Source organism: Cinclus cinclus, chromosome 33, assembly GCF_963662255.1.
Source record: "Cinclus cinclus chromosome 33, bCinCin1.1, whole genome shotgun sequence".
Taxonomy (NCBI): domain Eukaryota; kingdom Metazoa; phylum Chordata; class Aves; order Passeriformes; family Cinclidae; genus Cinclus; species Cinclus cinclus.
Window position 1 is genome coordinate 2,920,101 of NC_085078.1, and position 24,563 is coordinate 2,944,663.

General features: G+C 65.1%; 3 protein-coding genes across 6 annotated transcripts; 1 reads left to right on the plus strand and 2 right to left on the minus strand.

Annotated features, from left to right (window-relative positions):
• Positions 1-2,199: 2,199 nt before the first annotated feature.
• LOC134055666 (fermitin family homolog 3-like) lies at positions 2,200-11,582 on the plus strand. Of its 4 annotated transcripts, XM_062512091.1 has the most exons (12): positions 2,200-2,622; positions 3,986-4,220; positions 5,421-5,523; positions 6,638-6,742; positions 7,477-7,605; positions 7,950-7,999; positions 8,107-8,225; positions 8,466-8,572; positions 9,193-9,402; positions 9,971-10,095; positions 10,766-10,907; positions 11,347-11,582. In XM_062512091.1, exons 1-12 carry the CDS (start codon positions 2,400-2,402, stop codon positions 11,506-11,508), a joined length of 1,710 nt encoding a protein of 569 aa, XP_062368075.1. In that variant the 5' UTR covers positions 2,200-2,399; the 3' UTR covers positions 11,509-11,582. The 4 variants fall into 4 exon arrangements, with proteins under 4 accessions (XP_062368075.1, XP_062368076.1, XP_062368077.1 ...); XM_062512092.1 differs by lacking the exon at positions 7,477-7,605; XM_062512093.1 differs by lacking the exons at positions 2,200-2,622; positions 3,986-4,220; positions 5,421-5,523 and adding an exon at positions 5,543-6,001.
• A 396-nt stretch (positions 11,583-11,978) lies between these two features.
• On the minus strand, positions 11,979-19,613 carry STIP1 (stress induced phosphoprotein 1). The gene is made up of 14 exons (XM_062512083.1): positions 19,524-19,613; positions 18,359-18,568; positions 17,606-17,747; positions 17,240-17,381; positions 16,562-16,724; positions 15,698-15,824; positions 15,521-15,623; positions 15,307-15,427; positions 15,132-15,228; positions 14,917-15,041; positions 14,447-14,483; positions 14,175-14,278; positions 12,941-13,113; positions 11,979-12,212 (listed from the first exon to the last, which is right to left on the minus strand). The coding sequence occupies exons 1-14, from the start codon at positions 19,611-19,613 to the stop codon at positions 12,140-12,142; spliced, it is 1,707 nt and encodes a 568-aa protein (XP_062368067.1). The 3' UTR covers positions 11,979-12,139.
• Positions 19,614-19,863: 250 nt separating this feature from the next.
• Positions 19,864-24,503, minus strand: LOC134055621 (leucine-rich repeat transmembrane protein FLRT1-like). The gene is made up of 6 exons (XM_062512026.1): positions 23,947-24,503; positions 23,622-23,677; positions 23,081-23,179; positions 21,174-22,650; positions 20,903-21,086; positions 19,864-19,968 (listed from the first exon to the last, which is right to left on the minus strand). Exons 1-6 carry the CDS (start codon positions 24,501-24,503, stop codon positions 19,864-19,866), a joined length of 2,478 nt encoding a protein of 825 aa, XP_062368010.1.
• Positions 24,504-24,563: the final 60 nt, after the last annotated feature.

Here is a 24,563-nt window from a genome sequence, read left to right on the forward strand (position 1 = left end):
GGGGTTTCGGGGGGGCTGGGGTGTCCTGGAGGCCATCGCTAGAAGGGTTTTGGGAGGTTTGGGGAAGATTTGGGGCGTCCTGGAGGCCATTGCTGAGGGAATGAAGGGGTTTGGGGGGGGATTTGGTGTTTTAGGGGTCCTGGAAGACATTGCTGAAGGATTCTGGGGGGTTTTGGGGAGGATTTGGGGGGTCCTGGAGGCCGTCACTGGAAGAGTTCTGGGGGGTTTGGGGGATCCTGGGGATCAGAGGCATTGAAGGGATTTTAGAGGGCTGGGGGGGTCAGGGGGGTTGGCAATGGGGACAATCAGGATGGGGAGGGCCTCAGGACCCCCAAATTTGGGGTCTCATCCCTGTGTCCCCCCACAAATCCCCCCCCCCAGGGCATCAACTCCGGGAGTTCCCCAGCATCGGGGTCCAGCAGAGCCCGGCAGGCCCTGAGGATGAGTATGGAGGGGGAGGGGCAGGGAGGGAGGGTTTGGGGGGGACTGGGGGGTGAGGAGGGGTCCCCATGAGGGTCCCACCCCCTCCTGTCGTGTCCCCCCCCCCGCCAGGTCCCAGAGCCTCTCGGAGAAGGTGGCACAGCTGGAGGTGGCGCTCAAGAGGCTGCAGGACGATCTGCAGGAGGTGGGGATACTGGGAGGAACTGGGGGGCACTGGGAAGGGACTGGGAGGAACTGGGGGGCACTGGGAGGAACTGGGAAGGGACTGGGAGGCACTCGGAAGGGACTGGGAGGGCACTGGGAAGGGATTGGGAAGGGACTGGGGGGCACTGGGAGGGGACTGGGGAGAACAAAGGGGCCTGATCTGTGGGGTCTCTCTCTATGGGGTCTCTCTGGGGTCTCTATGGGGTCTCTCTCTCTATGGGGTCTCTCTCTGGGGTCTCTATGGGGTCTCTATGGGGTCTCTCTCTCTGGGGTCTCTCTCTCTGGGGTCTCTCTCTGGGGTCTCTATGGGGTCTCTCTCTATGGGGTCTCTCTATGGGGTCTCTATGGGGTCTCTCTCTATGGGGTCTCTCTATGGGGTCTCTATGGGGTCTCTCTCTATGGGGTCTCTCTCTCTGGGGTCTCTCTCTCTGGGGTCTCTCTGGGGTCTCTATGGGGTCTCTCTCTCTATGGGGTCTCTCTCTGGGGTCTCTCTCTGGGGTCTCTATGGGGTCTCTCTCTATGGGGTCTCTCTGGGGTCTCTCTGGGGTCTCTCTATGGGGTCTCTATGGGGTCTCTCTGGGGTCTCTATGGGGTCTCTCTCTATGGGGTCTCTCTCTGGGGTCTCTATGGGGTCTCTCTCTCTCTGGGGTCTCTCTCTGGGGTCTCTATGGGGTCTCTCTCTCTCTGGGGTCTCTCTGGGGTCTCTCTGGGGCAGGGACACGAGGCCCAGCAGCGGTTCCGGGCCGAGCTCCGCGGGCTCCGCCGCAGCACCCGGCGGCTGCAGCAGGGCCAGGACGACGCCAACGAGCGGCTCAGCCGAGTGACGAGGCTGCTGCGACCCCCGGGGACCCCCGAGAGCCCCTGACACCTCCCGGGACCCCCTGACACCTCCCGGGAACCCCCGGACCTCCCCCTCCTTGGTGCCCCCTCCTTGCCCCGTGACCACTCACAGCCACCCCCACCCCGTGTGCCCCCCACTAACTGTGAAACTGAAGCTGTGACCCCCCCGTGTGACACTGGACCCCCCCCGTGTGACACTGGACCCCCCCCGTGCGACACTGGACCCTCCCGTGTGACACTGGACCCCCCCCGTGTGACACTGGACCCCCCCCGTGTGACACTGGACCCCCCCCGTGCGACACTGGACCCTCCCGTGTGACACTGGACCCCCCCCGTGTGACACTGGACCCCCCCCCCCGTGTGTCCCCCCTTGTCCCCACCCCTCCTCAGGTGACACTGGAACCACCCCCCCCTCCCGACCCCTCCCAGCAATAAAAACCTTTTGGCCTGGGCAGCCCCACGTGTGACTGGAGTCCCTCCCAGTGCACCCCAGTACATCCCAGTTCATTCCCAGTACATCCCAGTCCCATAAAAAGCCACAGCGTCCTCCTGGTCACTCCCAGTCAGTTCCGTGGCTCCCCAGTTCCCGCCCCACCCCCCCCCCCCCAGTACATCCCAGTGTCTCCAGGACTCCCAGTTTAATGACATTTTAAAAAATTGTGGTGCCAAAGCTGCCCCAAATATCTGAGGGTTCCTCAAATGCCTCCCGCTCCATTCCTGTCCCATTCCCATCCCACCGACGAGAAAGATTTTTCCCACTGTGGGGACCCCAATTTTCCAGTCCCTCGCCCCCCTTGCCAGGCAGGGCCGTTCCCGGGGTGGCTCCTCCCCACGGGATTTCCTTTGGGGGGGCGGTTGGTGGCGCGGGTGACACCCGGGGGGCCGCGGGGAGCGGGACGGGGACGCGCGGGGCCATGGCGGGGCTGAAAACGGCGAGCGGGGAGGAGATCGATGGATCCTTCGAGCTGCGGGTGGAGGTGGAGGAGAGCGAGGGACAGGGGGATGTGGGGCAGGGACAGGGGGGTGTGGGGCAGGGACAGGGGGGTGTGGGGCAGGGACAGCCCCGTGTCCTCACCCTCTGCGTCACCGGGGACCTGCACGTCGGGGGCCTCATGCGCCGCATCGCGGATGCGTTCGGTGAGTGACCCATGGCCGGAGGGACGGGCCTGACCCACAGCGCTGACCCACAGCACTGACCCATAGAACTGACCCACAGCACTGACCCATAGCCCTGCCCCACAGCGCTGACCCACAGCCCTGACCCACAGCACTGACCCACAGCGCTGACCCATAGCCCTGACCCATAGAACTGACCCACAGCACTGACCCATAGAACTGACCCACAGCGCTGACCCACAGCCCTGACCCATAGAACTGACCCATAGAACTGACCCATAGAACTGACCCATAGCCCTGACCCACAGCACTGACCCATAGAACTGACCCATAGAACTGACCCATAGAACTGACCCATAGCCCTGACCCATAGAACTGACCCATAGAACTGACCCATAGAACTGACCCATAGCGCTGACCCACAGCCCTGACCCATAGAACTGACCCATAGAACTGACCCACAGCCCTGACCCACAGCACTGACCCATAGAACTGACCCATAGAACTGACCCATAGAACTGACCCATAGAACTGACCCACAGCACTGACCCACAGCCCTGACCCACAGCCCTGACCCATAGAACTGACCCATAGAACTGACCCATAGAACTGACCCATAGCCCTGACCCACAGCCCTGACCCATAGAACTGACCCATAGCACTGACCCACAGCGCTGACCCACAGCCCTGACCCATAGAACTGACCCATAGAACTGACCCACAGCACTGACCCATAGAACTGACCCATAGAACTGACCCATAGAACTGACCCATAGCCCTGACCCACAGCCCTGACCCATAGAACTGACCCACAGCACTGACCCATAGCCCTGACCCACAGCACTGACCCATAGAACTGACCCATAGAACTGACCCATAGAACTGACCCACAGCCCTGCCCCCCCGGTGTCACAAGGTGTCAGCGGTGATGGGGTTGGGGGGGGGAGGTTTTAGGGAGGTTTTGGGGAGGTTTTGGGGGAGGAAATCCGGCCCGGGGTGGGGGAGGGCAGCTCTTATCAGGGGGTCCCGGGGTCCCCGCATTTCCCGAGCCCCCCCCGGGGCTCCCCCTGGCCGGGCTGATAAGGGACCCGTGTTCTAGAAATAGCTCAAGAAGGGCCCCCCTGAACCCCCCCCCCCCCCGATGTGGTTTGGGGGGTGCAGGGTGACCCCTGTGACCCTTGAAGCCCCCCAACCCCAGTTCAGCACCCCCCAGACCCCCCCGGCCTCTCACAGCTGCCCTGTGGCATCCCCCAACCCCCATAAAACCCCATAAACCCCCCCAGACTCCCCCCGTAACCCCCTTAAACACCCCCCCCGATGTATTTTAGGGGTACAACACCCCCCCACCCCCCAAACCCCCCCCAACTCCCCCCCAATTCCGCAGGGCAGCCCCGGGACTGGTCTGACCACGCTCTGTGGTGGGAGCAGCAGCGGCGGTGGCTGCACAACCCCTCCCCCACCCTGGACTCGCTGGGGGTTGGGGGGGGGTCCCGGCTCCTCTTCACCCCCCGGCACCGCCCCCTGAGGCTGCGCTTCCCGGCCGGGGGGGTCCTGAGGCTGCGCCTCAACTTCGCCGGGACCCCAGGACGGGCGGGTGGCGAGAGTGTGTGGGCTGCTCGGTGGGTCTGGGGGCTGTTCTGGGGGGTCTGGGGGCCGCTCTGGGGGGTCTGGGGGCCGCTCTGGGGGGTCTGGGGGCTGTTCTGGGGGGTCTGGGGGCTGCACTGGGGGGTCTGGGGGCTGCTCTGGGGGGTCTGGGGGCTGTTCTGGGGGGTCTGGGGGCTGCTCTGGGTGGTCTGGGGGCTGTTCTGGGGGGTCTGGGGGCTGCTCTGGGGGGTCTGGGGGCTGTTCTGGGGGGTCTGGGGGCTGCATTGGGGGGGCCTAGGGGGGTCCCAGGAGGGGTCACTGGAGGGGTCACGGGGCTGATTTGGGTCTGGGGTCTCGGGGGGGGCAGGGGTCCCACACCCCGAGGAGATTTCGCTGCTGTGGCCGGAGCGGGGGGAGGGGCGGGAGGGGCCAAAGGGGCGCGTCCCCCACCAGGCCCCTCCCCCCCCCGACCTGGACCTAACTCACCTGACGCCCCGGACAGGTGAGGTGGGGGAGGGGGGATGAGGGAGGGGTCGCTGGACCCCCCCATCACCTCCCCCTCCCCCACACCCCTCTTTTTCCCCCCCCCCAGATGAAGCCCCTCCCCCCGCGCTGCCCCCCGAGCTGCTCCAGCCCCTCAGGAGCCCCAAATTTGGGGGCAGGGACCCCCCGGGACCCCCCCGCAACCCCCCCGGGAACGCCCTGGCACGGGGGGCGGGGCTGCACGGGCGGTGAGGGGCGGGGCTGCGGTGGGCGTGGTCTTCTGGGCGGGGCTTGGATTGGGCGTGGCTTGGGGTTCGGGTGTGGTCAGGGCGTGGTTTGGGTTCAGGTGTGGTTTGGGGGTTCAGGTGTGTTTAGGGGTTCAGGTGTGGTTTTTGAGTTCAGGTGTGGTTTGGGGGCTCAGGTGTGGTGTAGGGGTTCAGGTGTTTTGGGTTCAGGTGTGGTTTGGGGGGTTCAGGTGTGGTTTGGGGGGGTTCAGGTGTGATTGGGGTTCAGGTGTGTTTAGAGGTTCAGGTGTGTTTAGGGGTTTGGGTGCGGTTTTTGAGTTCAGGTGTAGTTTAGGGGTTCAGGTGTGGTTTAGGGGTTCAGGTGTGGTTTGGGGGTTCAGGTGTGGTTTAGGGGTTCAGGTGTTTTGGGTTCAGGGGTGGTTTGGGGGTTCAGGTGTGTTTGGGGGTTCAGGTGTGTGGGGTTCAGGTGTGTTCGGGGCGTGGCCGAGCACAGGCTCCGCCCCACAGCTGGTTGGACGTGGGGCGCTCGCTGATGGAGCAGGGCGTGGCCGAGGATCAGGAGCTGCTGCTGCGCTTCAAGTACCCCTGTGCCATGGGGCTGGACCCCCAGGTACCCCAAAATCCATCCCCAGGTACCCCAAAATCCATCCAGGTACCCCTGTGCCATGGGGCTGGACCCCCAGGTACCCCAAAATCCATCCCCAGGTACCCCAAAATCCATCCAGGTACCCCTGTGCCATGGGGCTGGACCCCCAGGTACCCCAAAACCCATCCCCAGGTACCCCAAAATCCATCCAGGTACCCCAAAATCCATCCAGGTACCCCTGTGCCATGGGGCTGGACCCCCAGGTACCCCAAAACCCATCCCCAGGTACCCCAAAATCCATCCAGGTACCCCTGTGCCATGGGGCTGGACCCCCAGGTACCCCAAAACCCATCCCCAGGTACCCCAAAATCCATCCAGGTACCCCAAAATCCATCCAGGTACCCCTGTGCCATGGGGCTGGACCCCCAGGTACCCCAAAATCCATCCCCAGGTACCCCAAAATCCATCCAGGTACCCCTGTGCCATGGGGCTGGACCCCCAGGTACCCCAAAACCCATCCCCAGGTACCCCAAAATCCATCCAGGTACCCCAAAATCCATCCAGGTACCCCTGTGCCATGGGGCTGGACCCCCAAGTACCCCAAAACCCATCCCCAAGTACCCCAAAATCCATCCCCAGGTACCCCAAAACCCACCTGGTGGTCCCCAAACACCCCCAAAAACTCCCCAAACCTCCACGTGGCCACCTGGGGGGGATTTTGGGGTATCTGGGGAGGATTTTTGGGGTTTCTGGGTGGATTTTTGGGGTTTCTGGGGAGGATTTTTGGGGTGTTTGGGTGGAATTTTGGGGTTTCTGGGGAGGATTTTTGGGGTTTCTGGGGAGGATTTTTGGGGTGTTTGGGTGGATTTTTGGGGTTTCTGGGGAGGATTTTTGGGGTGTTTGGGTGGAATTTGGGGGTGTCTGTCTGGGGTGGATTTTTGGGGTTTCTGGGGAGGATTTTTGGGGTGTTTGGGTGGATTTTTGGGGTTTCTGGGGAGGATTTTTGGGGTTTCTGGGGAGGATTTTTGGGGTGTTTGGGTGGATTTTAGGGGTGTCTGTCTGGGGTGGATTTTGGGGGTTTCTGGGGTGGGTTTTGGGGGTCACAGCCCCCCCCCAGACGCCCCCCCCGCCCCCCCAGGACGGGCTGCGCCTGGCGCTGCTGCACGAGGAGGCGCTCGGGGCTCTCCTGGCCGAGGAGATCGAGTGCACCCAGGAGCAGGGGATGCTCTTTGCCGTCCTCCAGGTACCCCAAAAACCACCTTGGGATACCCCAAAATCTGCCCCGGCTCACCTGGGAGTTCCCCCAGATCTCGCTCTATCCAAAAAAAACTCAGCCTGGGTATCCTGGGAGGTCCCTAAAACCTTCCCTGGATCACCTGGCACCACCCCAAAATCTGCCAGGTGTCCCCAAAATCCATCCAGGTGTCCTCAAAATCCATCCAGGTGTCCCCAAAATCCACCTGGGTGTCCCCAAAATCCATCCAGGTGTCCTCAAAAATCCATCCAGGTGTCCCCAAAATCCACCTGGGCGTCCCCAAAATCCATCCAGGTGTCCTCAAAATCCACCAAGGTGTCATCAAAATCCATCCAGGTGTCCCCAAAATCCACCTGGGTGTCCCCAAAATCCACCCGGGTGTCCCCAAAATCCATCCAGGTGTCCCCAAAATCCACCCGGGTGTCCCCAAAATCCATCCAGGTGTCCTCAAAAATCCACCCGGGTGTTCCCAAAATCACCCCCAAAACCTCCCTCAGACCATCTGGGATCTCCCCAAAATCTCCCTGTACCCCAAACTGCTGCCTTGGATCCCCTGGAGCCCCCCCGAACCCACCCCAGCTCCCCTGGGACATTCCCCAAATCCTCCCATACCCAAAAAAACCCAAACCCTGCTCCTGCACCCCCAAACTCCCACCCACCCTCTGGGAGCCCCCCCCCCCCCTCCCCAAAAATCGCCCCTGACCCCCCCTGGACCCCCCCAGTACCAGATCGAGGGGGCAGAGTGGGGGGATGGGGGGGCCCCCCAGGACCCCCCCCAGCCCCAGGACCTGGACACGGCCCTGGACAAACTGGAGCTGAGCCTGGGGGGCAGCGGGACCCCCGGGCCAGTGGTGAGACTGGGGGGCACTGGGAGGGGACTGGGGGGCACTGGGAGGGAATTGGGGGGGCACTGGGAGGTACTGGGAGTTACTGGGATGCAACTCGGGGGATCTGTGAGGGGAATATTGGGGGTCTGATGGAACTTGGGGGGCACTGGGAGGGGGCTTGGGGGTCTGAGGGGTTCTTTAGTGGGACTGGGGGGCACTGGGATGGGACTGGGGGATTCTGGTGGGGGGCGTTTGGGGGGGCTGGGAGGTACTGGGGGCCTCTGCTGCCCATACTGGGAGGGCTGGGGGGCACTGAGGGGGTTACTGGGGAGCACTGGGACTTACTGGGATCTGGGGGGGGTCCCCAGGAGGAGCTCGGAGCCCCCCCTGAGCTGGAGGAGGAGCTGGAGATTTACAGGTACCCCCCCCCCCCCGATTTGGGGTCCCCTCCCTGTGGCCATTTTGGGGTCTCCCTTGACCTCTTCCCCCCCCCCCCCCCTCACAAATTTGGGGTCCCCCCCCCAGGCCCTCCCTGTGGCCGTTCCGGGGGTCCCGCCCCACCCGGGCCCGGCTCTCGGGGTCGTCGCTGTCGCTCTGGACCCCCCCAGGTCCGGGGGGTCCCCAGCAGGAGCTGAACCTCAATGGTGAGACCCCAAATTCCCCCCTCGGACCCCCCCAAATCCCCCCTGGGACCACCCCACAACCCCCGAATCTCCCCCTCCCAAACCCCTCTGGGTCACCCCAAATCCCCTCCTGGATCCCCCCTAATCCCCTCTGACCTCCCCTGAACGCCCCCAGACCCATTTGGGATCCCCCCCAATTCCCTTCCTGCACCCCCAGGACCCCCCTGACCCCTCCCATTTTTCCATCCCCCCCCTCCCCAGAATGTGAGGTGACCCCCGAGGTGGATTTGGGGGCGCAGAAATTCGGGATCAAACTCCGGGTGCGGACGCCGGGGGGGATGAGCGAGACCCTGCTGCGGTGCCGAGATGTGGGTGGGGGTCCCGGGGGGGGTGGGGAGCTCTGGGGACCCCTCTGGGTTATGGGATGGGGTGGAAATGTGAATTGGGGGGGCGGGGTGGGGGGTCCCGGGGGGATTTGAGGGTTCTGGGGGGGGCTATGGGGAGGGGGGTTGTGAAGTTTTTGGGTTTTTTTTTTTTTTTTGTGTTCTCTGAGATTTTGGGGAGGGGGTCTGGGAAATTTTTGGGGGTCTTGGGAACTTCGGAGGGGGTGGGAATTGGGAGGAGTTTGGGGGGGCTTGAAGGAGCTCGAGGGTTCCTGGGGGATTTGTGGGGGGGGGCGGATTTTGGGGAAATTTTGGGGAAAATTTGGGGAGATTTGGGGGGGGTTAAGGGGATTTGGGGGGGGATTTTGAGGGGAATTTAGGGGGAATTTTGTGGCGATTTTGAGGGGATTTTGGGGGGATTTTGAGGGTTTCAGGAAGTTTGAGGGATCCCCGAGGTGTTCAGGTGGAATTTTGTTTTGGGGGGTGGGGGAGGGGGGTCTCAGGAAGTTCCTGAAGGATTTTGGGGTGTGTGTGTGGGGTGGGGGGGGCGGGGAGGTTTCTGTAGAAATTTTTGGGGTTCCCACTGTGCCCCCCCCCCCCCCCAGGCCCCCCAATTTTCCCGCTGGTTCTGTGGGTGCCGAGTGGCCTCGGGGGTGGGGGGGTCCCCATCCCCCACAGAGTTCACCCGGGGGGTCCTGGAGGTTTTGGGGGTGCAGCCGGACGGGGGGGACCCCCCCGGGACCCCCTCCCGACCCCCCCCAGACCCGCGGCTGCTGCTGCCCCCCCGCTTCCAGAGCAAGCTCAAAGGGAAACAGGTACTGGGACCCCTCCCCCCCAGAGACCCCCACTCACATTTTAAACACTCCCAGTTCTCCCAGTATCCCCCCCTACATTTCCCCCTTCTCCCAGTGCTCCCAGTGCCCCTTCCTCACATCCCTGCCCCCCTCCCAGTGCTCCCAGTGCCCCCCCTTCACATTTTAACCCCTCCCAGTGCCCCCTCCTCACATCCCTGCCCCCTCCCAGTGCTCCCAGTGCCCCCCCTTCACATTTTAACCCCTCCCAGTGCCCCCTCCTCACATTCCCACCCCTCCCAGTGGTCCCAGTGCCCCCTCCTCACATCCCTGCCCCCCTCCCAGTGCTCCCAGTGCCCCCTCCTCACATCCCTGCCCCCTCCCAGTGCTCCCAGTGCCCCCTCCTCACATCCCTGCCCCCTCCCAGTGCTCCCAGTGCCCCTTCCTCACATCCCTGCCCCCTCCCAGTGCTCCCAGTGCCCCCTCCTCACATCCCTGCCCCCTCCCAGTGCTCCCAGTGCCCCCTCCTCACATCCCTGCCCCCTCCCAGTGCTCCCAGTGCCCCCTCCTCACATCCCTGCCCCCCTCCCAGTTCACCCAGCGGTTCCTGGAGGTTTTGTACCAGGTGGGGCCCCTGAGCCCCCCCCAGGCCCGGCTGCGATTCCTGCAGGCCTGGAAAGACCTGCCCGGCTTTGGGATGGGAACCTTCCTGGTCAGGTACTGGGAGGGACTGGGGGGGCACTGGGAGGGACTGGGAGGACACTGGAAGGGACTGGGAGAGGTCTCTCAGGTGTTTTTGGGGTCTCTCAGGTTGGTTTTTGGGCTCTCTCAGGTGTTTTTGGGGTCTCAGGTTGTTTTTTGGGCTCTCTCAGGTGTTTTTGAGGTCTCTCAGTTTGGTTTTTGGGCTCTCTCAGGTGTTTTGGGCTCTCTCAGGTTGGTTTTTGGGGTCTCTCAGGTGTTTTGGGGGTCTCAGGTTGGTTTTTGGGGTCTCTCAGGTTGGTTTTTGGGCTCTCTCAGGTGTTTTGGGCTCTCTCAGGTTGGTTTTTGGGGTCTCTCAGGTGTTTTTGGGGTCTCAGGTTGTTTTTTGGGGTCTCTCAGGTTGGTTTTTGGGCTCTCTCAGGTGTTTTGGGCTCTCTCAGGTTGGTTTTTGGGCTCTCTCAGGTGTTTTTGAAGTCTCTCAGTTTGGTTTTTGGGCTCTCTCAGGTGTTTTGGGGTCTCTCAGGTTGGTTTTTGGGGTCTCTCAGGTGTTTTGGGGGTCTCAGGTTGGCTTTTGGGGTCTCTCAGGTGTTTTGGGGGTCTCAGGTTGGTTTTTGGGCTCTCTCAGGTTGGTTTTTGGGCTCTCTCAGGTGTTTTGGGCTCTCTCAGGTGGTTTTGGGCTCTCTCTCAGGTTTCGGGGTGCAGGGCACGATGAGGTTCTGGCCGTGGGGCCCTCCCAGCTCCTCAGGATCGATCCCAGATCCGGCTCCGTCACCCGGAGCTGGAGCTACAGCGACCTGCGCCAGTGGGACGTGAACTGGGACAGCCAGCAGGTGAACTGGGAGCACTGGGAATGGGCTGGGGGGGACTGAGAGGCACTGGAAATGGACTGGAAATGAACCGGGAGTGACTGGAAGGCACTGGGGATGAACTGGGAGGCACCGGGAATGGGCTGGGGAGCACTGGGGATGAACTGGGAGCGACTGGAAGCAGTGGGAATAGGCTGGAAGTGATCTAGGAGTGACTGGGAATGGACTGGGAGGCACTGGGAGCACTGGGAATGGACTGGAAGTCAACCGGGAGTGATTGGAAGCACTGGGAATTAACTGGGAGGTACTGGTTATGAACTGGGAGTGCCTGGAAGCGAACTGGGAGTGACTGGAAGCAGTGGGAATGAACTGGGAGGCACTGGTTATAAACTGGGGAAGCACCGGGAAGCCCCGGCGCGTTTTTGGGGAGGGGTCTCAGCCCCATCTCCCCCTCCCCCCGCAGGTGAGGCTGTGGCTCAGCGGTGACGTCACTCTGGGGCTCCGCGTGCTCTCCGCCCCCCCCCGGGTCCTGCACCAGTTCCTGGGGGGGTACCTGGCACTGGGGGGGCCCCCCCGGGACCCCCAGGAGCTGCAGAGGCTCCTGGAGGGGGGGTACGACCCCTGAGACCCCCCCCCCCAATCCCTGTCCCCACGCTGTCACACCCCCCCCCCCCAAAGGCTCAACACACTCCTGGTGACCAAGGGGAGGGGGCTCGGTGGTTTTTTTTTGGGGGGGGGGGGGGGGGGGTGGCGGTTTGGAAATGCCAAAATTATTATGGGAGGGGGGTTTGGAGAACCCCAAATTCCTGTGGAAGAGATTTGGACACCCCCAAATCTTTGTGAGAGAGGTTTGGATACCCCCAAATTCCTGAAGAAGGGATTTGGACCCCACCCCCCCGCCCCAAATAATTATGGGAGGGGTTTGGACACCCCCAAATTTTTATAGGAAGGGTTTGGATTCCCCCCCACCCCCCCAAATCCCACACACGGGGGTCCCATCCCATCCTTGTGTGAGGAGCTCTTTGTCCTCATTTTGGGGACCCCAATTCCCCTCCTGACCACCCCCCACCAAACCCCCCCAAATCGGGGTCACTGCTCCGCTCTTTATTGGGGGTGGCAGCGCCCCAGAACCGACAGGAGATTTTGTTTTTTGGGAGGGGAGGGAGAGGGGCAGCACACCCCCAGACCCTCCCCCCTCTGAGGGGTCGGGGTGTCCCCCGGGGGGGCCCCAGGGGGGTCCCCGGGGTTTTTGGGGGTCACCGGATGGCGATGAGCCCCACGTCCATCAGCTTCTGGATCTTCTGAGCAATCAGGGGGTTCTTGAGGTGCCTGGGGGAGGGGGGAAGAAAGAAATTTGGGGGGGTCATACCCCAGAACAGCCTGGGGACACCTCGGGGACACCTCAGGGACAACTGTCCTTCCCCCACTTATGGCTCTGGGGGGGGGTCTCGGTGTCACCCTGACACAGCTGGGGACATTTCGGGACACTTGGGGACCCCTCAGGGACATTTGGGGACATCCTTGGGGGGGCTCTGGGTGGTCTCGTGGGGACACAGTGAAAGCACCCTGTCACACTTTGGGACATTTTGGGGATCTCTGTGACCTTCGGGGACACTTTGGGGGTCTCTGGGTGGCCCCCCTGGGGACACTTCAGGGACATTTCAGGACATCCTTGGGATCTCTGGATAGATTTGTGGGGACACAGTGACACCCTGTCACATCTTGGGCACGGCCTGGGATGCTTTGGGGACATTTTGAGACATCCTGGGTGGTCTCAGGAGGACTCAGTGACACGCTTTCACACTTGGGGACATTTTGGGGACACTGGGGCATCTCTGTGACCTCTGGGGACACTTTGGGGGTCTCGGGGTGACCCCTGGGGACACTTTGGGGGTCTCGGGGTGACCCCTGGGCACTCACCGAGCTGCCCCAGCTGGACATTACCACCCTGTCACCCCTTTGGGCACCAGCTCGGGGACACTGGGGACCCTTCCCCACACTATGTGCCACCCCCCACACCCTCGGGGACCCTCGGGGACCCCTCCCCTGGCACTCACTCGCTGAGGGCCTGGGGGTCCTTCTGCATCTGCTCGAGGATGAGGCGCATGGCGGGGTCCCCCATGATCTGCTGCACCTCGGGGTCAGCCAGGGCGCGGCGCCGCAGCTCCTCGGGGGGCTCCGAGCGCTGCTGCTGCCCCCGCAGGCAGCGCCGCTGCCCCTCTGCGGCCTCCTGGGGGGCACAGGGGGGTCCCGAGGGGTCATGGGGGGGGCACAGGGGGGTCCCGAGGGGTCATGGGGGGGGGGGGGGGCACAGGGGGGTCCCGAGGGGTCATGGGGGGGGGGGCACAGGGGGGTCCCGAGGGGTCATGGGGAGGTCACAGGGGGGTCCCAAGGGGTCATGGGGGGTCACAGAGGGGGCTCAAGGGGTCATGGGGGGTCACAGGGGGGTCCCAAGGGGTCATGGGGGGTCATAGAGGGGGCTCAAGGGGTCATGGGGGGTCACAGGGGGGTCCCAAGGGTCATGGGGGGGTCACAGAGGGGTCCCAAGGGGTCATGGGGGGGTCACAGGTGGGTCCCAAGGGACATGGGGGGTCACAGGGGGGTCCCAAGGGTCATGGGGGGTCACAGAGGGGGCTCAAGGGGTCATGGGGGGGTCCCAGAGGGGTCCCAGATGGGTCCCAAGGGTCATGGGGGGTCACAGAGGGGTCCCAAGGGTCATGGGGGGGTCACAGGTGGGTCCCAAGGGGTCATGGGGGGTCATAGAGGGGGCTCAAGGGGTCATGGGGGGTCACAGGGGGGTCCCAAGGGTCATGGGGGGTCACAGGGGGGTCCCAAGGGGTCATGGGGGGTCATAGAGGAGGCTCAAGGGGTCATGGGGGGTCACAGGGGGGTCCCAAGGGGGTCATGGAGGGTCACAGAGTGGCATGGGGATCATGGGGGGGGGGGGGGGGGGGGGTCACAGGGGTCCCACAAGGACAGCACAGGGGTAAGGGGGTTCACAGGGGGCACAGAGATTATGGGGGGGGAATCACAGGGGGTTTCAAAAGGGTCCCAAGGAGGCACAGAGGTCACCGGGGGGAGGGGGGGGGGTCACAGAGTGGCACAGGGATTGGGAGGGGTCCAGCGTGTCACAGGGACCGGGGGTCCCACAGGGGTCTGGGGAGGGTCCCAGGGAGTGCTGCACACCCCCCCCCCCCCCCCCCCATCCCTTCTGCCACCCCTGAGAGGGTCCCACAGACTGCGGGAGGGGTCTGAGAGATCAGGGGGGTCCAGGGGGGGTTCCGGGGTCACCTTGCAGGAGGGGTCGAGGTCCAGGGCGCGCTGATAAACCTCCATGGCCTTGGTGTAATCACGCATGGCCTCGAGTGCTGCTGCCTTCCGTGTGTAACCCTTGACTGGGGACAGGGGGGACAGCAGGGACGGGGAAGGACACAGGGACAGCAGGGGACAGGTAGAGCAGGAAGAAGACACACGCAGGTACAGGCACAGAAGGAGGTGGGTGAGGATGATGAGGGCACAGAAGAGGAAGGGCAGGGCCTGTCCCCTCCTGTCCCCCCACTCACTGAAGGTGGGCTCCAGCCGGATGCACTCCTCACAGTCCTGGGGAAAAAAGGGGAGGGGGTGTCAGGAGTGGTACAGGAGCCCCAAACCTGATCCCTGCACTCTCCAAACAACCCCCAGCACTTCCTCTGTGCCCCCAAACCAGCCCCCATGTCCCCAAAAACCAGCACCCCATGTCCCTTTGTCCCCAAAAACCAGCACCCCATGTCCCTTTGTCCCACCCCAGGATTCCCAAATTTATCCTAAATCCTTCCCCAGACTGGACCCAAGGTCTCAAATCAGCCTCTAACCCCTCAAAAGAACCCTCAGGACCCTCAAACCCAGCCTCTAGCCCTCCAAAATCCAGCCCCCAGTACCCCAAATCCAGCTCCCAGCCCCATAAACCAACCCTCAGGACAACTCTCAGTCGCCTCAAACCACCCCAGGACCCCCAAACCCAACCCCCAGCCCCCCCCAGAAGTCCCCCCCAGACCTTGAGGGCGAGGGGGAACTCGAGCAGTTTGGTGTAGCAGGCAGCACGGTTGCTGTAGAGCCGCGCCTCGTGCGGGTTGCGCCGGATGGCCTCGCTGTAGTGCTTCATGGCCTGGGGGTAATCCCCTAAAAACAGACCCCTCCTCAATCTCAGGGGGTGCTCCAACCCTTGAGTCCCCCCTCAGACCCCTCAGGACATCCCCAAACCCCTCAGACCTCGCTGGAAGCACTCGTTGCCTTTGTTCTTCTCCTCCAGCGCTAGGTCGGGGTCGATGTAAGCCAAGCGCTCCTGCTCCTTCAGGATCTTCTCAGCCTGCAGCAGCAGCGATTTGGGGGTTCAGGGAGGGGTTTGGGGGGGTCCCCCCGCGTATCCCCGTGCCCCCCACGTCACCTGCTGACACTTTTTGAGCACATCAGGCGTGCGGTGCTCAGCCAGGGATTTGTTGTAGAAGTGCACGGCGTCCTTGTAGCGCTCCTCACGGAAATACGAGTTCCCAATCCGGGCATAGGCCCTGCCAGGGATGGAGATGGTTTGTTTTTTGGGGGGGACACAGGGATAATTTAGGGGGACCCTAAACACACCACACAAACCCCCCCAGACTCACTTGGCAATCTGCCTGTAATCCTCCCTGTTCTCCCTGCCCACCTCGATGGCGCGCTCGCACAGCGCCCGGCACCGCTCGTACTCGCCCGTCTCGAAGTACACGGCTGGGAAGGCAAAATTTGGGGGGGGTTCAAGGGGGTTTTGGGGTTCGGGAGGGGTGGTTTTTAGGGTGACAAACCTGCTTGATTGGTGACATAAGTCATGTTGGTTGGGTCCAGCTGCTCGGCGCGGGTGTAGTGCTCCAGAGCAGCCGGGAACTCCTTGCGCTTGTAGGCGGCGTTGCCCAGCTCCTTCTCCTTCTGTGCCTGAGGGGAGCCCCAAAAACGGCTGAAATCCCCCCAAATTTCACACCCAGATCCTGCCCTCACCATGACCCAGCTCCTTCTCCTTCTGTGCCTGAGGGGAGCCCCAAAAACGGCTGAAATCCCCCCAAATTTCACACCCAGATCCTGCCCTCACCATGACCCAGCTCCTTCTCCTTCTGTGCCTGAGGGGAGCCCCAAAAACGGCTGAAATCCCCCCAAATTTCACACCCAGATCCTGCCCTCACCATGACCCAGCTCCTTCTCCTTCTGTGCCTGAGGGGAGCCCCAAAAACGGCTGAAATCCCCCCAAATTTCACACCCAGATCCTGCCCTCACCATGACCCAGCTCCTTCTCCTTCTGTGCCTGAGGGGAGCCCCAAAAACGGCTGAAATCCCCCCAAATTTCACACCCAGATCCTGCCCTCACCATGACCCAGCTCCTTCTCCTTCTGTGCCTGAGGGGAGCCCCAAAAACGGCTGAAATCCCCCCAGATTTGCCCTCTAACCCCCCCCCCCATGACCCAGCTCCTCCTGCTGTACCTAAGGGAGAGCACATCATCCTAAAACTGGTCCCTCACCCCAAAACCAGGCTGGGACCCTCCCCAAATCCCATCTCCTTCTCCAGCACCCCAAACCCTTCCCCACAGCCTCCCTAAACTCCCCCCAACCCCCTGCTGCTCCTCAGGTGTGCAGGGCTTTCCCCAAACCTGATTTTGGGGAGCCTCCCCCCCTCTCACCTCCTGCTTGTTCTGGGGGAGCTCCTCGGTCGGGGGAGGCTGAGAGGGGGGTGGTGGGGGAGGGGGGGGTGGGGAAGGAGCCTCCTCCTCCTCCTCGGCCCCGCTCAGCTCCACCCCCAGCAGAACGCTCAGCGTGGTCATCACCCGTGGGTCCTGCAGCTTCCTGGGGAGGGGGCAACCAGGATGTTGGGGAGGGAGAGGGGGTGGAGGGAGACTGCACCCCAAAATCCCCATCCCGAAATCCCCATCCCAAAAATCACCCCCGAGGGGAGAGGCTGCACCCCAAAATCTGCACCCTAAGCCAGGGTACCCTGATTCTTTCCTAACCCCCACCCCCGAAACCAGCCCTGAATATCTCCAACCTTCCCCCATACCACTGAAAACTCTCAAATCCTTTCCCAGCCCCGCCCAGACCCCCAAAAGGGGGTTCCCAGCCCCCCAAATCTCTCTCCCAGTGCCCCCCACCAGACCATTCCCAGTGCTCCCGGTGCACCTGCCAGCTGTACCAATTGATTCCCAGTCCCCTCCCAGCCCTGCAAAACTCCCTCCCAGTCACCCAGAGCCCCTTCCAAACCTCTCCCAGCCCCCCAAAACTTCCTCCCTGTTCCCCAGAGCCCCTTCTAGAGCCCTCCCAGCCCCCCAAAGCTCCATGCCAGCCCCCCAGATCCCCTCACTGACGCCCCGAGCTGCCCGGGGTCGCTGCGCAGCGTCTCCAGCAGCCGTCGGTACTCGGGGTCCCCCAGCAGCCCCCGTGTGCGGGGGTCAGCCTCGAGCCGTGCCAGCAGGTCGGGGGCACTGAAAGGGTTCAGCAGCTTCCGCTCTGAAACGGGGTCAGAAAGGATCAGGCACCCCAAAAATCCTCTCAGGGATTTCCCCCAAACCCACTCCGGCACCCTAAAACTCTCCAGGCTACTCGAAACCTTTCAGGTCCACCCAAAATCTGTCCCAGGGATCTGTCCCCCCACCCCCACACTCCCTCCCAGGCCATTCCTCTGCTCCTTCCAGCACCCCAAAATGTCCTCAGAGCCCCCCCCCACCCCGTACCTGCCAGCCTGGTCTCCACCCCACGCAGGCCCTGCAGGAGCTGCTCATTGCCCGGGTCCCGGGCCAGCCCCTCCTCGTAGGTGGCCTTGGCCTCCTCCAGGCGCTGCAGGAACTCCAGGGCCGCCGCCTTCCGTGAGTAGCCCTGGGGGCACAGCTGGTCAGAGCCCCGAGCTGGCCCTCGGGGGGTTGGGGGGCACCCTGGGACCCCCATCCCGACCCTCCATGGTCAGTGCTCCTCACCCTGTCCATCCCCAGGGCACTGTGAGTCACCCCCATGATCTGTTCCCCTGAGACCCCCCCCCAGTCCTGTCCGTCCTTGATCCAATGTGGGCTGTACAGACCCCCCAAATCCATCCCTCCTTGACCCAATGTGGGTTTTACAGACCCCCCAAAATCACCCCCAAATCCCATTCCTCTGTGACTACATGGGGGGCTGCACAGACCCTCCAAAATCCATCCCTCCCTGACCCAACGTGGGCTGTACAAGTCCCCCAAAAATCACCTCTAAATCCATCCCTCCCCGACCCAACGTGGGCCGTAGAGACCCCCCAAAAATCACCTCTAAATCCATCCCTCCCCGACCCAACGTGGGCCGTAGAGACCCCCCAAAAATCACCTCTAAATCCATCCCTCCCCGACCCAGTGGGAGATGCCCCAATCCCATCCCTCCCTGACCCACAAGGACCACGTGCCCGCACCCCCAGCCCCCCGTGCCGTACCCCACCCCGGCCCAGTTGCCCCCAGTTTCCCCACCTTGGCCCAGTCCGGCCGCAGCTCCAGCGTGCGGCAGGCATCGGCCAGGGCCCGGCTGTAATCCCCGAGCCGCGCGTACGCGGCCGAGCGGTTGCTGAACAGGACGTGGTTGTTGGGGTCCCGGGAGATGGCAGCCGAGTAGTGACCCACGGCTGCCCCCACGTCCCCCGCTGCCAGCGCCCGGTTCCCCCGCTCCTTCAGCTCCTGGGCCTGGGGGCAGGAGCGGGAACGGGGAGAGGAGGAACGGGAATGGGAACAGGAATGAGGAGAGGAGGAACGGGAATGGGAACGGGACAGTGAGAGGAGGAACGGGAATGGGAACGGGACAGTGAGAGGAGGAACGGGAATGGGAACGGGACAGTGAGAGGGGGGACGGGATTGGGAAGAGGATGAAGGAGAGGAGGAAGAGGGGGATTGAAGCACAGCGAGGAAGAGAAAGGAGTGAGAACAGCGAAGGGCCGGGCGCAGCAAGGTGCGAGGAAGATGAGGAGGACGAAGAGGATGAAGTGGACGAAGGTGTCGGGAAAATGAGGAGAATGAAAGCGTGAGAAAGAGGAGAAGGATGAAGACGCCAGGAGAATGAAGGTGTCGGGAAGATGAGGAGGATGAAGGTGCGAGGAAGAAGAGACGGATGAAGAAGCAAGCCAGGGCAAGTGACAAGAAGAGAGAGAAGAGCGAGAGCAACAAGAGGGGGCGACGGGGAAGAGAGGCGTGAGCAAGGCCGGAAGGATGAAAATGAGGGAAGTGAAGATGAAGGAGAGACGAAGAGGAAGAGGAGGGAAGGAGGAGGAAGAACAAGAACGTGAGGAAGGAGGCGCTCACCGGAGACCCCAAACCCTTCCAGGCCCTCCCCGCGTCCTCAAGGACCCTGAACCCCCCCAGGGACCGCTCGTTCCCCCTCAGCTCCCCCAGACCCCTCTCGCCACCTCCCCAGGACCCCTCAGGGACCCCCCAGACAACCCAAAACCGCACTGACCCCCTCAGGGCCCCGCGATCCCCTCAGAGCCCCCCAGACCCCGGCAGGGACCCCCGATCCCCTTCAAGATCCCCGCTCAGACTCAGACCCAGACCCACCCCCCCGAGCCCCCCACAGCCCCCGAGCATCCCCAGCCCCTCCGCCCGTGCCCGGGACCCCTCAGAGCGCCCCCCCCGCCCCCCCGGCCACCTCCTCCATGGCCTCGGCTCCGCTCGCGCCGCTCCCGCGCCGCCCTCTGGAAGCTGCTAGAACCCCTCGGCCCCGCCCCCCGCGTCCCATTGGCCGCGCCCTCCGCCCGCCCGCCCCCGCGCGCGCTCCCATTGGCTGCCTCCCGGCGCTCCGGCTTTTCCATTGGCTGTGGCGCGCGGCGGGGCCCGCCCCGTTCCAGACCAGCCCCCGGAGGAAGTCGAGATCAGGTCCCGCCCCAGCACGCTCCCATTTGTCGGATCTCCCGGCGTTCGGCGCTCATTGGTTGGGCTCCGCCGGGACTTCTGGAATTTTCCGCTTCTCCCATTGGCTGCGAGCGGCGCTAATCACAGAGGAGGGAGCGGAAGGAGGGTGATGTGGAGATAGGGGCGCGCCCCCTGGCGGCGCGGAGGTCTCGCTGGGACAGGAGCGAGGGGCGGGGCTTGAACTAAAGGGGAGGCGGGGCTTGAGCTAAAGGGGAGGGGCTTGCACGGGGGACCCTCGCCCGGGGCCAGTGGGGGTCAGGGCGGCCAATCAGGAGGTGCCTTTGGGGGGATTGTGGTGTCCAGGGACACACCTGTGACCTTGACGGGACCCAGCTGTGACACACACCCCCCCCCCCCAACTCCTGTCCCCCTCCGACCCTCCCCCATTGCTCGTCCCACTCCGAGGGGTCCCTGTGTCACCACCCCCGGTGACATCCCCACCCCTCCCGTGCCATCCCCCTAGGTCACACCCCCCCCCCCCCCCCCCACCAAAAAATTTCCTCCCCGGACCCCCCAGTCCCACGGGAAAGAGACACCGGCAGGAAAAGGAGCCGCTGGGTTTATTGGCGGGGGAGGGGGGGGAGGCAGGAGGGGGGATTTTGGGTCCCCCTCGGCCCTCTCGGGTCGGTTTTGTCCTGATTTTGGTCCTTTCTCCCCAAATCCAACGGCAGGGGCGGGGGGAGGGGTGAAGGCACCTGGCGGGGGGGGGGTGGGGGGGAGGGGAAGGGGGGCGCAGACCCGCCCCGGAGGAGCACGGGGGGAGGGGAAAACCACCCCGACCTTTGGGTCCTCCCCACCCCCACCCCCAGGAACTCCCGAGGGGGTCGTGGCTCTCGGGGTCCGTCCACCCCCTGCCCCCAAATACCATTCCTGCACCAAATCTGCCCTTTCCCCCCACCCCCCCCCAAAAAAAAAAAGCCGCGGCGCCGAAAAAACACCTTTAAAAAATCCAAATTGCCCCTAAAAGGCTCCCCCGAAATGTCCTCAGGGCCGGGGCACAGCGCCACAGCCCGGGAGGGGTCCCCAAAATAGGCGGGGAAGGGGGGGGTGGGGGTTTCTCATGAAAAGGCCGCCCCCTCCCCCCCATCAAGACCCCCCTCCCCCACCATGGGGTACCTGCCCCCCCCGGTAGCCCCGCACGGCGGGGGGGGGCAGCGGCGGGGGGGGCGGAGGGGGCGGGGGGGGGTACACGGTGCGGATCCCCCCTTCCTCGGGGGTCCGCAGCGGCCGCAGCGCCAGCCGCCCCCCCCCGCCGCCTTTGGGGGGTGGCAAGGGTGGCCCCCCCAGCCCCATCCTCCTCCTCCTCCTCCACCACCCCCCCAGCACCCCCAGCACCACCCCGGCCGCCGCCGCCGCCGCCGCCCCCAAAGCCGCGGCCGGGGGGAGCACGGGGGGAGCAACATCCCCGGCCGGGGCTCCGGGGGAACCGGGCTGGGGAGGGTCCCCGGCCCCCGCCCGGGCTTGGGCACAGAGCGGGGGAGCTGCGGGGGGCTCCAGGGCGGCGAGACAAACCCGGTACGGAGCTCGGGGCTGCAGCGCCCGCACCACGTACTCCCCGCGCTCCCCCCGCACCAAGGTCTCGGTCACGGCTCCCCCCCCGGGCCGCAGCCAGCTCAACCTCAGCGACGCCCCGGGAGGAGCCGGCGGCCACCGAACCCGCAGGGCCCCTCCCGGCGCCGCCTGCACCCACAGCCCCGGCGTGGTGGCCGCTCCCGCTCCGGGCGACGCGGCCACCGCGGGGGACACGGCGGCGACGGCGGGGGACGCGCCCCCTCCCGCAGCGCCGGCTCCCCCCGAGGCCGGGCTCTCGCACGCGTCCATCTCGCCCCGCAGCTCGCCCACCGGCAACCCCCGCAGCCTCGCCGGCGCCTGGCACAGCAAACCCCGCACCTCGAGGCGCGGCGGGGCGCGGCGGCGCAGCCAGTCCCGCAGCCAGGCCAGGTTACAGCCGCAGAACCAGGGGTTGTTCCGCAGCCCCAGGTGGCTCAGGCTGCCCAGATCGTCGAAGAGCCCCCGAGGCAGCGTGGTCAGGTTGTTGTCCGACAGATCCAGCCGCTCCAGCGCCCTCATCCTCGCCAGCGCTCCGGCCGGCACGTGGCTGATGGCGTTGGCGGCCAGAGACAGGCGGCGAAGCCGAGCCCGGGGCAGGTTGGCCGGAGGAGCCGCCAGAGCGTTGCGGCCGAGCGAGAGCTCGCTGAGGTTGCCCAGACGGCTGAAGGTGTCGTCGGCCATGCGCTGGTTGGCGAGCAGGTTCCCGTCCAGCACCAGGCGCCGCAGCGCCGGCAGCCCCTCGAAGGCCCGCAGGGGGATGGTGTGGATGCGGTTATCGTCCAGCCGCAGCTCCTCCAGCGCCGGCGGCAGCCCCGCGGGGACGCTGCTCAGGTGGTTCCGAGAGAGGAAGAGGAGGCGCAGCCGGCGGTTCTCGGCGAACGCGTCCTCCTCGATACCGGCGGCCGATACCGAGTTATCGTCCAGGTGCAGGCGCTCGAGCAGCGGCGCCCGCGCCAGCGCCCGGCGGCAGAGCCCTCGCACGTTGTTCTCCTGCAGGTGCAGCTCCCGCAGCGCTGGCGGCAGGTGAGCCGGCAGCTGCTCCAGAGCGTTGGCGTACAGGTACAGCACCCGCAGCGCCGGCAGCCGGCCCAGCCGAGCCGGGATCCCCGCGTCGCCGATGCGGTTGTTCTGCAGGAAGAGCGTGGTGGCCCCGGGCGGGAGCCCCTCGGGCACGGCCGTGAGCCCGCGGTCGTTGCAGTAAACGCGGCCGCCGGAGCAGCGGCACACGGCCGGGCAGGCCCCGGCGACGGTGGCGACTGTCAGCAGAGTGATGGTGGCCACGGCGGTCAGGAGTCGGGGTGGCCCCCCCCGCGCTGCCCCGGTTACGGGAGGGACGGGGAGGGAACGGGGAGGGGGGGCCATGGGTGGACGGGTGTCCTGTGGAGGGGGGGGGGGTGGGGGAGGTCAGTGGGGAGGGGGTGAATCCCCCAAGTCTTTCATGTGGTCTTGTGGCCATCCCCCACTCCCCAGCGTGACCCCAAATATAAGGCAGGACACTCCCCCCCCCCGTTAACACTCCCCATCAAAGGGGGATCAGGACCTCCGGCCTGACCGCATAGAAAGGATGGGGACCCCTCCCCCCATTTTAGGGCACCCCCCCCTATTTTAGCCCCCCCCCCCCTTGTAGGGGACTCCCCCGCCCCCATATCCAGGACGGAGACACCCCAGACCCCCAACCCCATCCTAGGGGGCGGGGGGGGGGGGGGGCTCGGCCATCCAGGTGTGTTGGGGGTGGGGCTTTACCTGGCTGCTCTGGCTCCTCTCTCGTCACGGGGTCCCCGTGCCAGGCCGTGGCTACCGGCACCGGTGCTCCATGGCCCCCCCGCCCCGCCGGGGGGGCCCCTGGGAGTGGGGAGGGGGCATCAGCCATGGGGGGGGAGGAGGGACGGGGGGGTCCTCATGCGACAGCCCCCCCTCCCCCCTTCATGTGACACCCGTCAAGACCCAGGTGTCCGGACCCTCCCCCCACCTCTCCAGAGGTCAATTAGCAGCGTCACTAATGAAGCGCCCCTCATTAGCAGCACCTCATTAGGGACCCCCCCCCCACCCCCCCAGGGGCCCCCTTGCGTCAGCCCCGGGCTCGCGGGAGGGGTCATGTGACACCCCCAGGAGGGGACACAGGTGACCCCCCCCCCCCCGTGACCCCCCCTCCTTCTCCGCGGGCCTTGGGGGGGGGGGGGTGGGGGGGCCTCAGGGTGGGTTTTGGGGGTCCCATGGAGATTGGGGAGGGGGGGTCGCTGCCCTACACCCTGATCCTGCCACCCCCCCCCCCCCCCTCCCCCGCCTGGAGCATCCTCGGGTACCGGGGAGTCCCGGGGGGTTTTGGGGGGTCCGGAGGTGCTGGTGGGAGGTGGGGGGTGTTTATGAGGGGGGGGGGTCAGGGCACCCGGGCTCCTTTTCCCTCCCCTCCCCCCAAGCATCCAGCCCGGACGGTCCCTCCCCCTCCTTCGGAGCATCCCCGGGTACCGGCAGGATTTGGGGGGGATCCTGGTGGGATTTGGGGGTCTCAGAGTGGGGGGAGGGCTGGGCCTGCTTGTCCCCCTCCTCTCCCGGACGCTTGGGCCCCTCCCCCCGGCTGGAGCATCCCTGGGAATTGGGGGTGGGGACACCGCGGGTTTGGGGGGGGGGGCTGAGGAGGGGTCGGAAGGGATTGGGGAGGGGGGGTCAGTCGGTCCTTGGGTTTGGGGGGCGGGGGTCGCTCCGAGGAGCCACGGGCGAGAACGGGCCCCGCTCCGGCCGAACGGAGCCTCCCCCCGGGCTGGAGCATCCGCGGGTACCGGGGGTGGGGGAAGAGGAATGGGGGAGGGGTCGGGTTGGGTTTTGGGGGTCCCGGGGGGGTCGGGGGGTCCTTACCGGGTGGGTACCGGGCGGCGCGTGCGGGCCCGGCGGCGGCGGCTGCGGGCGTGGGAAGGCGGCGGCAAAGGGGGGGGGGCGGGAAGGGGGGGCCGGACCGGGACCGCCCCCCGGTGCGGGGGGATCTGGGGAAGGACCGAACCGGGACCGCCCCCTCCCCACCGGTGCGGGGAAATCGGGGCTTTTGGGGTTTGACGGGTGCGGGATTTGAATCTGAGGCACGGGTGGGATTTGGGGAGGGGGCGTGGGAATCGCACGGGGAACCCCCCGCTCCCCCTCCCCCCTCCCCACGCTCACGGGAGGGGTCTCCCATTCCCCCCCGTGTGGGGAGGGGCGGATTTGGGGGTCCTGGGGGGGGGGAGGCTGTGTCACC

Bases quoted from the DNA above. Each gene is read 5' to 3' on its own strand.
- LOC134055666 (XM_062512091.1), top strand. From the start codon at position 2,400: ATGGCGGGGCTGAAAACGGCGAGCGGGGAGGAGATCGATGGATCCTTC. The intron at 2,623-3,985 runs GTGAGTGACCCA...CCAATTCCGCAG, and splicing joins CCGCATCGCGGATGCGTTCG to GGCAGCCCCGGGACTGGTCT. The intron at 8,000-8,106 runs GTACCCCCCCCC...TCCCCCCCCCAG, and splicing joins GAGGAGCTGGAGATTTACAG to GCCCTCCCTGTGGCCGTTCC.
- STIP1 (XM_062512083.1), bottom strand. From the start codon at position 19,613: ATGGGACGCGGGGGGCGGGGCCGAGGGGTTCTAGCAGCTTCCAGAGGG. The intron at 18,569-19,523 runs GTGGCCGGGGGG...TCCTGCCCCCAG, and splicing joins GAGCCGAGGCCATGGAGGAG to GCCCAGGAGCTGAAGGAGCG. The intron at 14,484-14,916 runs GTCTGGGGGGGA...TTTTTTCCCCAG, and splicing joins AGTTCCCCCTCGCCCTCAAG to GACTGTGAGGAGTGCATCCG.
- LOC134055621 (XM_062512026.1), bottom strand. From the start codon at position 24,503: ATGGGAGACCCCTCCCGTGAGCGTGGGGAGGGGGGAGGGGGAGCGGGG. The intron at 23,180-23,621 runs GCGGGGGAGGGG...CCCCACTCCCAG, and splicing joins GGTACCCGAGGATGCTCCAG to GGGCCCCCCCGGCGGGGCGG. The intron at 21,087-21,173 runs GCTCCCCCCGGC...GTGGAGGAGGAG, and splicing joins GGGGATGTTGCTCCCCCCGT to GAGGAGGATGGGGCTGGGGG.